Source organism: Maniola hyperantus, chromosome 26, assembly GCF_902806685.2.
Source record: "Maniola hyperantus chromosome 26, iAphHyp1.2, whole genome shotgun sequence".
In the NCBI taxonomy this organism is placed as follows: Eukaryota; Metazoa; Arthropoda; class Insecta; order Lepidoptera; family Nymphalidae; genus Maniola; species Maniola hyperantus.
The window spans coordinates 5,541,297-5,552,717 of record NC_048561.1 but is presented as its reverse complement, the minus strand read 5'-3'; the positions used below and the strand labels follow the sequence as shown (position 1 = coordinate 5,552,717).

At 39.8% G+C, this 11,421-nt stretch overlaps 1 protein-coding gene across 2 annotated transcripts; it reads left to right on the top strand.

Moving 5' to 3' along the window:
• The first annotated feature begins 308 nt into the window (after positions 1 to 308).
• On the top strand, positions 309 to 11,177 carry LOC117994218 (zinc finger protein OZF-like). 2 transcript variants are annotated; one of them, XM_034982110.2, is made up of 9 exons: positions 310 to 551; positions 1,206 to 1,350; positions 2,666 to 2,776; positions 3,157 to 3,300; positions 3,703 to 4,168; positions 4,682 to 4,848; positions 5,520 to 5,638; positions 8,777 to 8,838; positions 9,939 to 10,338. In XM_034982110.2, the coding sequence occupies exons 1-9, from the start codon at positions 396 to 398 to the stop codon at positions 10,192 to 10,194; spliced, it is 1,626 nt and encodes a 541-aa protein (XP_034838001.1). In that variant the 5' UTR covers positions 310 to 395; the 3' UTR covers positions 10,195 to 10,338. The 2 variants fall into 2 exon arrangements, with proteins under 2 accessions (XP_069363842.1, XP_034838001.1); XM_069507741.1 differs by lacking the exon at positions 8,777 to 8,838 and having other exon boundaries at positions 309 to 551; positions 9,939 to 11,177.
• Positions 11,178 to 11,421: the final 244 nt, after the last annotated feature.

Genomic DNA, 11,421 nt, shown 5'->3' with positions numbered 1-11,421 from the left:
ACGTTTATAGGTAGGTACCTATATGGTTTAAAATATTAAATCATCAATTTATCTATGGTTCCGAGCTGTGCATAGATCCGTGGTGTCTTGTTTACTAAAGTGATTTGATTATATACTCTTTGGTGTTTAGATTATATAGTGATCTGTGGTGTTTACTTTTATCCACAGAGTTTTTTTCGTCCCGCCGTGCTGGTTGCGGTGCTGGTTGCTGAGGTTGCTGACCTGTATATTATAATACTCTTTGTTGCTGCTGACATTAGCTGACATTACTTACTGGTCTGTGTTGCTGACTGCAGTTGTGTTCTTATGTTATATGCTTGTTATATGTTATTGGTCTGTGTTATGTACCTATAAAAAATAAATCATAATAATATTAGTCTGATAAATTATTAAAAATGAACGTTAAAAAAGGAAAAGGTCCTGTCTTCGACCCGGGTCTTTGCCGATGTTGCGGTATGATAAAAAAATGCCGTGTTTTGAATGTGGAATACGAGAGTCTGGGCCAGCTGGAAATCTATTCCGATATGATAATGGATTGCTATGGTCTCTTGGTAAGTAGCTCCCTGGCTGGTGCTAATAAACTGACTGTTCATTTATAAAGTCATTGTTATTTCAGCGAAGTGTTAAGTAAAAACTTTGTGAAATAGGCAAGTTTAGGTAGGGTACAAGCGCGGTGATACACATGCCAGTGGATGGTATGCTAGGAGCTGGTAAGCTTGGCACGCCAGGTACCTATTAGCAGAATGAGTGAGTCAAAAGCTGCGTACAGTGACGTGCGAGTTGAACATCACAAAATGAATATTAAGAATAAAGTATATAAAAATGAATCGCTAAATGTGTTGCTGATCGCAAATCTCGAGAACAGCTGAACCGATTTCACTAATTCTTTATTATAATATTCCTTGAAGTACGAGGATGGTTCTTACGGAGTGAAAAAATTTAAAAATTTGAATCGACTGTTAGTTACTATAAGAAATTAATAGTTAGTGCTACAATAAAACTCGCTATTATATTCCGTCAAAATAGGTTCAGCCGTTACAGAGCCCATTCAAACAGATGACGATTCAGACAGAAAGAGAGTCTGCCCATACAAACAGACATGGGATAGTTCAAACAACCATATGAGCTTAATATGAGGTAGTTAATTAGAAATTATAGATAGAAACTTCTATTTTATTTATTAGTATAGATGTATTCTGTTTCAGCTCTCTCACCTAGACGACAAGCTGTCGGAGAGGCTGGTGTGCGCCACGTGCGTGCAGCGCCTGCGCGACGCGCTCGCCTTCAAGCTGCAGGTGCTGCAGTGCGAGGCCGCCTTCCTGCAGGCTCGGCTGTGCGCTGACAGCCCAGGTCGGTTCTCTCGCTATCGTCATCTATATACAGCTCTATGGTACAACGTGCAGCATGCGATATGCACCACCCGTCCTCCCACTACTAAAGAAGCAGGAAAATCAAGTAATTTACAGCGACCACAAGACACACAAATCTTCTAAAACACAGCTTACTTTTCACTCTGACACCGAACCATCATTGCAAAGTCACAGTGATGTGAAAACTAAAATAATGTTTTAGACGACAAGGAGACGCAGGTTTTAATCGCAAAAGGCTCATCTTTTTTAATGTAAATTTTCTTTTAGACAAAATAAATCAAATCAATTTAAATTTTAATGATGTTTCATCATGATCTACCCATCGCCGGCTCACTACAGAGCACGGGTCTCCTCTCAGAGTGAGAAGGGTTTTGGCCATAGTCTACCACCCTGGCCATGTGCAGATTGTTAGACTTCATACACCTTTGAGAACATTATGGAGAACTCTCAGACATGCAAGTTGTTTAACTCAACCTCACGATGTTTTCCTTCATTGTTAAAATTTTAATTAATTAAAATGCACATAACTCCGAAAAGTTAGAGGTGCGTGTTCGATCCCCGACCTCCGATTAGAAGGCGGACGTCCTAACCACTAGGCTATCACAGCTTAGCTTCAATATGACGATAGAACAACGCAAAAAAAATTTACTTACTCCAATTACTTAGCCCAATAAAAACTAAGTACCCGGGCTGTGGCCGGGTACATGTATATTTATGTTCTAACCTAACCTAGGAATTTGGCTGGACAAATGGTCAGTCACATCATTCAATCATCGAAAAATACATCATTTCTTTTTAAAAAAGCTCATATTTTATAATAGACTAGCGCGACTTCGTCCGTGTGGACTACACAAATTTTAGACCCCTATTTCACCAATTTAGGGGTTGAATTTTCAAAAATCCTTTCTTAGTGGATGCCTACATCATAATAGCCATCCGCATGCCAAATTTCAACCCGATCTGTCCAGTGGTTTGAGCTGCGCGTCGATAGATCAGTCAGTCAGTCAGCTTTTATATATTTAGATCAATAATTAGATTTTTATAGCATCAAATAATATTTTCCCATTTTAATTTACAAATTATGTTTATTTTAATTTTTGATACTATACAATTAATTCAAAAAACTGTTATTTTATACTTGTTGTTGTTGTTTATTGTGTGGCTTTTAGTTGTGCCAATACAGCACAATTGTATTTTATGGGACTGTCGATAGAAGTGAAAATTTGAATATTTTATACTTTCAAATATTCACTTCTGTCGACAATCCCCAGTGAATGCCAATTTTTTTTTAACAGAGACTGATGCAAAAGCAGGGGAAAGTGATTCTAAAATAGAAGTGGAAGTGAAAATGGAGCCGCCGGACGAGCCGGAACCGGACCGGGACGCGCTCGCGGACCACGCCAGCTGTGAGTATAGGCCTAGAAAGCGCCTATAGTCGACCCATTTTAAACAGAGTCGTCGAGTTATCTGTCTGTTTCGCTCGCACTTACAGGTCGTAGGTAAGTACGAGCGAAACAGACAGATTAACTCGACGACTCAGTTTAAAATGCGTCGACTAAAGTCAAGCGGGAAAATTCACGGTTTTCATAAAGTCAAAGCCTGCCTGCCAAATTTCATGATTCTAGGTCAACAGGAAGTACCCTGTAGATTTCTTGACAGACAGACACGACGGACAGACAGACAACAAAGTGATCCTGTAAGGGTTCCGGTTTTCCTTTTGAGATACGGAACTCTAATAAATTGAGCTTTAGACAAGGCTGTTTTAATTTTGTCTCATTTTAATCAGATGAAACTAAGCCCTTAGAAGATGCAGCAGGATACGAATCCTCCAACGAAGATGTCCCTCTCCAAGTCCTGGTTTCGGAGAAGCCTCACAGGAAACCCAGGGTGGATTGCGGCAGCATCCTGAAGCGAACTATTGAAAGGCCAAGTAAGTATTGTAAAGAAAACCTCTTCAATTCATACTAATATTATAAACTAGCTAATTCCCACGACTCCGCGTGGACTACACAAATTTCAAATCCCTGATTTACCCCCTTAGGGGTTGAATTTCCAAAAATCCTTTCTTAGCGGATGTCTTTGTCATAATAGCTCTGCATGCCAAATTTCAGCCCGATCCATCTAGTAGTTTGAGCTGTGCGTTGATAGAATAGAATAGAATAGAATGTTTTTTTATTCATGTAAACTTTTTACAAGTGCTTATGAATAGTCAGGTAGTTTTAATTTACCACTTTAGATCAGTCAGTCAGTCAGTCAGTCACCTTTTCCTTTTATATATATAGATTAAAGATTAATAGTAGCATGGTGATATAGAAAAAGATATCTGTTTCAGAGATACCGATGTCGAAACTGCAACAGCGCATGCGAGAAAGAGACCCATCCTACATAACAGAGACAAACACACTCACCATAGTCGAGTTCTCCTACGTCTGCCCCTTCAAGTGCCGCCACAGCCATCTCCTGTGCTTCTACTGCGGGGAGAGCTTCTCAGACCCTCAACTCCTCAGGAGTCACACCCTGGAAACCCACCATCCAAAGAAGTTCAAAGTCACCGGGCATAAGAACATGCTGAAGGTAGACTTGACTCGGATAGATTGCAGGCTCTGTCCAGAGAAGATCAGCTCCTTGGAAGAGTTCAAGAAGCATATAACAAGTGTGCATAATAAGAAGTACTACTTCAACAGTAGAGAAATGATTCTTCCGTTCCGTCTGTCGAAGCACGAGTACAAGTGCGCGCTGTGCGATGCGGCCTTCGCGTACTTCCACGCGCTCAACAAGCACATGAACGAACACTATAGGTAGGTTCTTCTTCTTCTCAATCGACCAATGACGACCTCCCTGGCGCAGTGGTGAGCGCTGTGGTCTTAATAGTGGGAGGTCCCGGGTTCGATTCCTGGCAGGGGTTTGGAATTTTATAATTTCTAAATTTCTGGTCTAGCCTGGTGGGAGGCTTCGGCCGTGGCTAGTTACCACCCTACCGGCAAAGCCGTGCCGCCAAGCGATTTAGCGTTCCGGTACGATGCCGTGTAGAAACCAAAGGGGTATGGGTTTAATAAAAAAACTGCCATACCCCTTCCAGGTTAGCCCGCTATCATCTTAGATTGCATCTTCACTTACCACCAGGTGAGATTGCAGTCAAGGGCTAACTTGTACCTGAATAAAAAAAAAAAAAAAAAAAATCGTTCACTCGTGACAGTGGTCGTGGCTATGAATTCTTCACTGCTGCTCGTGCGATCTGCCTCCAGCGGACGTCGAAGTCGCGGGAAACAGCTAGTTAAGGAATAAAAAGTGAGTCTGATATCATGTTCCAGCAACTTCATGTGTGAGACCTGCGGCCTGGGCTTCGTGGACCGCGCCAGGTTCCTGATGCACCAGCAGCGCCACGACCAGGGGGACTTCCCGTGCCGGGAGTGCGGCAAGGTGTTCCGCGCGCAGTACAACAGGGAGCTGCACGTCGACCGGGTCCACAGGAAGAGAGGTGAGCCCTAGGGCTCCAACACAGATATACACGGTGTAACCAGAACGCTAGCAAAAACGAAGACAGGTGATAAGTACTGATGATCTTGAAGTGATATTTATACAATAATAAGAAAAAAAGCGAAAAGATATAGAAAAAAACCTATATTTTGTAAAATTTTGCGGTATATTGAAAATAAAACATCTGACTGACGCTAGAGGTCAACGAAAGTTCCGTAAGTAGAAACTGAAGCGTCTTAAGGAGGTCCACGGCGAGGCGCCCGTGGCTTTTCCCTCACTTGTTTTTGTTCTATCGTACAAGAATTTATAACACTGCAAGTTAATAACGGACAGCGCCATCTACATGTGATTTTGTAAACTATTTTTTTTGTGATGTTACCATAAATAGTATCAATCATAAAAACTGTCATAAAAGTTATAGGGCGCGTGTACTGACCCAAATGCGACTCATGATCTACCCGCAGAACTTGAAGCATCTCAAGGAGGTCCACGGCGAAGCGCCCATGGCTTATTCCTGGCATGTTTTTGTTCTATCGTACAAGATCACGGCAAGTTAATAACGGACAGCGCCATCTATATTTGATTTTGTGAACTAATTTTTTTTTTTGCGATGTTACCATAAATAGTATCAATCATGAAAATGATAACCCTAAGGCCCGTGTCCACCCGCAGGGCGCGTGTACTGCCCCAAGTGCGACGTGCGACTCATGACCTACCCGCAGAAGTTGAAGCATCTCAAGGAGGTCCACGGCGAGGCGCCCATGGCTTTCCCCTGCAACATGTGCGACAAGGTAAGTCTTATACCCTACTACGGTAAAGCCAACACGGTTTTGATTTTAGCAGTCTACGAGTATGTATAGTACGTGACAGGTCGAGATGGCAATCGGGGAGCCCCCGCGCTAGCCCGGTGCGGGCGGGCGCGGGTGTGCGGACGGACATACAATACCTAGGCTACTTTTTGTCCGCGTGTAATACACAAATTACAAAGTTATGAATTATGACAATGGGTTTGCGTAATATTACATGACTAGCACTAGTATATTAAACACTAGCTGATGCCCGCGACTTCGTCTGCGTGGAATTAGGTTTTTAAAAATCCTGTGGGAACTCTTTTATTTTCCGGGATAAAAAGTAGCCTATGTCACTCTCCCGGTCTCCCTTTTTCTATACCCATGTAAAAAATGACGTCAATCCGTTGCACCGTTGCGACGTGATTGAAGGACAAACCAATAAACCAACAAACAAACACACTTTCGCATTGATAATAATAACTGATTGTGTAAAAAAGAGTATTTTAGCATACTCTATTAGTGTTAGATTATAGAGTCCGCCTACCTGATATAGAGTACAATACTCTATTTTAGAGTATGGTTAACAACCCTATTAGAGCATGATCTCTGTCACTTAGGGTGAGATCTATAGAGCGCACTTGCTTAGCTTGACTTAAGACATTAAAACAAGACAGAGCTATATATCTCACATAACTCTGTCTCGTTTCAACTCAATCTTAAGTCTGAGCAAAGTCTACATTCGCTCTATAGATCTGTCTTAGTATCCTGTGTAGAATAGAATAGAATAGAATAGAATGTTTTTTTATTCATGTAAACTTTTTAAAAGTACTTATGAATAGTCAGGTAGTTTTAATTTACCACTGTTTCGGAATTCCGTTTCTACCGAGAAGAACCAGCAAGAAACTCGGCGGTTGCCCTTTTTAATTTTTCAATTTACAATGTTATTATACCGTACTATACAAGCCATTGCAGCCCCGTGCATTGCTGGAGCGAGTCAAATCCAAGCTTTTTTATCGTTTACATAGTCTGCGACTGTATAATATGCTTTTTTTAGGAGCATACTTTTAACACATTTTTTTAACTTGTGTAAAGGCAAGTCTAAAATTGCTTTAAAATAGGCTACTTGACAATTTTTTTAAGTTGGTCTTAAATGGTTAATATTTGTCCTATTATATCAAAAAAATTAACACTATATTTTTTTGCGCCCTAAAAACCGTAAAACTTTAATTTAAAAAAATATTTTTCTTAGACAGGTGAAAACACTGTCGGCCATTATACATGCATTTGTAAACAACAGTATAACCCTGTGGTTATACTGTTGTTTACAAATGCATGACGTCAGAGCACAGATAATCTATCGGCCAAACATGGCCGACAGTGTTTTCATATTAGAACGTGATATACTTGTATGTAAACTCATTACATCTAAAGTAAAGAAAGAATAAAATAGCGTTCTATATTTGTAAGTCTGTCACTTGTGAGTTGTCGTTATCGTTGGAAAAAGAAATGTCTTTCTGTTAATAAAATAAATTATATTTTATGTATTTATCAAGATTGAATTTATTGGGCAATCCACCTCCTGATCATAAATAAGGTCTTCTCGATAAGTTTAAGCTAAAAGATTTAGGTCCGGCTAGGCATGTTTTAGGAATGCGACTGAGAAGGGAAAATGGTGCAATATTTCTCGATCAGGAACAGTACATTCTGAATGTTTTGGATGAATTTGGGTTATCAGATTGTAAGCCTGCAGCAACTCCAATGGAGGTTGGGCTTAAGCTAGAAAAGGCGTCAGAGTCAGATACGAGTCATTTGCCGTACCAAAATCTGATAGGGTGTCTAAATTATTTAGCAGTTAATACAAGACCTGATATTGCACATGCTTTGAGTGTTTTGTCGCAATTTAATTCTGCTCATAATGAATTACACTACAAAGCTGCCCAAAGAGTACTGCGTTACTTGAAAGGAACGTCTAAACTTTGTTTAAAGTTTGAAAAGTCTGATAAAGTTACTTTACGTGGTTATGTAGATGCAGACTGGGGCGGTGCATATGACAGGAAGTCGTTTACTGGTTTAATTTTTAAACTAGGTCGTAATTTAATAACATGGGAGAGTAGAAAACAGCAATGCGTTTCATTGTCTTCTACAGAATCTGAATATGTAGGTCTATGTCAGGCGTCTAAGGAGGCGGTATATCTACGTAATTTGCTAGGTGAGTTCCTCTTAGTAAATGATGATTGTTTAATTAGTCCCGTTGTGGTGTATAATGACAATCAATCTTGTCATAAAATTGCAAATAATAAAATGAATCACAACAGAACTAAGCATATTGATATCAAGTATCATTATAATATAAGAGAGGCTATAGCAAATAATTTAGTAAAGATTGAATATATGCCAACTGAAAAAATGGTGGCAGATATTTTAACAAAATGTTTACATGGTCCTAAAATGAAACATTTTTTATCAGAATTATGTCTGAAGAAGATATTTGATTAAGGGGGCATAGGGCATAATAATATACCTAATAGGAATATTGTGTGTTTGCCGTAGAACTAGTTTATAGTTATTTTATTTTTATAATCAAATATTTTCTAGAGTTTTATTTAATCTTATTGATTGATAGAAAATTGTAAAGGCGTGTTTATATTACAATGTAATAGGTTAAGGGCGCGATGTAAGGGCGTGTTTATATTACACTGTAATAAGTTACGGGCACACTATGTTGTTTGCGATGTAATGGTTTAAGGGCGCGTATTAGAACGTGATATACTTGTATGTAAACTCATTACATCTAAAGTAAAGAAAGAATAAAATAGCGTTCTATATTTGTAAGTCTGTCACTTGTGAGTTGTCGTTATCGTTGGAAAAAGAAATGTCTTTCTGTTAATAAAATAAATTATATTTTATGTATTTATCAAGATTGAATTTATTGGGCAATCCACCTCCTGATCATAAATATTTCACCTGTCTAAGAAAAATATTTTTTTAAATTAAAGTTTTACGGTTTTTAGGGCGCAAAAAAATATAGTGTTAATTTTTTTGATATAATAGGACAAATATTAACCATTTAAGACCAACTTAAAAAAATTGTCAAGTAGCCTATTGTGTTTAAGTTTAAACGTCGCTGTCGCTCTACAGATTTGCGAGAGCAGACGGCAACTCACAATACACGGACGTAAAGCGCATCTCAAGGACTACAGGCAAGTGCACCGACTAAAGTAGAATTCTTAATTAAACAACATTTTTTGACTATATTTTTTATAATTTTTTAGTGTTTACCTACACTTCAAGGAAATCTAAATATATAAAAGGAAAAGGTGACTGACTGACTGACTGATCTATCAACGCACAGCTCAAACTACTGGACGGATCGGGCTGAAATTCGGCATGCAGATAGCTATTATGACGTAGGCATCCGCTAAGAAAGGATTTTTGAAAATTCAATCCCTAAGGGGTTGAAATAGGGGTTTGAAATTTGTGTAGTCCACGCGGACGAAGTCGCGGGCATAAGCTAGTCTAAATATATAAAAGGAAATAGTGACTGACTGACTGATCTATCAACGCACAGCTCAAACGACTGGACGGATCGGCCTGAAATAAGGCATGCGGATAGCTATTATGACGTAGACATGCGCTAAGAAAGGATTTTTCAAAATTCAACTCCTAAGCGGGTTAAATAGGGGTTTGAAATTTGTGTAGTCCACGCGGACGAAGTCGCGAGCATAAGCTAGTTACTAAATAATTTTAAATACATATCAAAAATTGCGTGACCGGCAGGAATCGAACCTGCATCTTCTGGGTTCGCGCCCGATGCCTTGACCACTCGGCCACGGTCTCGCTTACTGCCAGTGACGAAATTGGTGATATGTATGTTAACTCAGTACTGAAGCGACTAATAGCGAAGCGTAAAATTATTTAACATTTTTTGACGTTTCCAATGCTACCAAATTTTTATGAAAAACTAGCTTATGCTCGCGACGTTGTCCGCGTGGACTACAACCGAACCCCTATTTCACCCACATAGGGGTTGAATTTTCAAAAATCCTTTCTTAGCTAATGTCTACGTCATAATATCTATCTGCATGTCAAATTTCAGCCTGATATGTCCAGTAGTTTGAGCTGTGCGTTGGGCAGTCAGTCAGACCTTTTTCTTTTATATATTCAGATTTTCCGTCCTTTTTTAACAATATTAAAAAGAAAAGGATGCATATACTCTAAATTTAGTTAGAGGAAATTATAAGAATCGATGTAATAGCTTGTTTTATGACTTTGTCCTACAATCGTCTATTTATCATTCCAGATACGAATGCCAGTGCTGCGGGCAGAAGTTCTTCACGCGGTTCGCGCTCACCAACCACATGCCGACACATACCGGCGAGAGGAACTACAAGTGCAAAGTGTGCGAGAAGACCTACCCGCGCCTCAAGACGCTCAAGGACCACATCCGCATCCACACCAACGACCGCCGCTACCGCTGCCACGTGTGTGGACAGGCCTTTATACAGAACTGCAGTCTCAAGGGCCACATGAAGACTCAGCACCCGGAGTACAGCTAGCTTGTGTTGAACTACCCGCGGTGTGGACAGGCCTTTATACAGAACTGCAGTCTCAAGGGCCACATGAAGACTCAGCACCCGGAGTACAGCTAGCTTGTGTTGAACTACCCGCGGTGTGGACAGGCCTTTATACAGAACTGCAGTCTGAAGAGCCACAAGAAGTCAGAATGGAGTACAGCTAGCTTGTGTTGAACTACCCGCGGTGTGGACAGGCCTTAATACAGAACTGCAGTCTGAAGAGCCACAAGAAGTCAGAATGGAGTACAGCTAGCTTGTGTTGAACTACCCGCGGTGTGGACAGGCCTTAATACAGAACTGCAGTCTGAAGAGCCACAAGAAGTCAGAATGGTGTACAGCTAGCTTGTGTTGAACTACCCGCGGCTCGAGGAGCACGTCCGGACTCACACCGACGGGTGTGGACAGACCTTAATATAGAACTGCAGTCTGAAGGGCCACAAGAAGTCAGAATCAAGTATAGCTAGCTTGTAGTACTGATTCTGAGCACAACCTAATTTTAGAGTATTCGCATCCTCTTCTTACTAATGTAATATGAAAAGGACAGACGCAGTTTGACAGTTTTAAATTTAATTTTTAGATGGTAAAACCCGTGATTTTAGCGCACACTCGCGAGCCTACTGTTTAAATTTGTAGCGCGCACTAAAATTTAGAGTCTTTAAATGTAAAGTTCATGTTACGGAATAAATCCGAAAACCATGAATATGTGATACATCGCAAAAAAAAATTTTGTCAACACAATATTTTAATAACAGCGCCATCTATATGTGATTTGATAAATTAAAATTAATTTTCAAAATTATAATAGATGCGCTAAAGTTTATAAATTTTAAATTTATTACCCTTCACTTTTGCAATATAAAGAAAAAGATGCACATACTCTTTTAGTTGAGAGAAAAATATCAAAAACGACGCCAGAACCACTGTTAATAATTTATTGTAAGTTTAAGTATAATAGAATGAGTCTGAATTAATTTCGTAGTTTCTTTGACGAACATTTATCATCATGATCAACCAATGACCGGCTCACTACAGAACACGGGTCTCAGAATGAGAAGGGTTTTGGCCGTAGTCTACCACGCTGGCCAAGTGCGGATTGGCAGACTTCACACACCTTTGAGAACATTATGGAAAACTCTCAGGCATGCAAGTTTCCTCACGATGTTTTCCTTCACCGTTAAAGCAAGGTGGTATAAGTCCCGCAAATAGCAA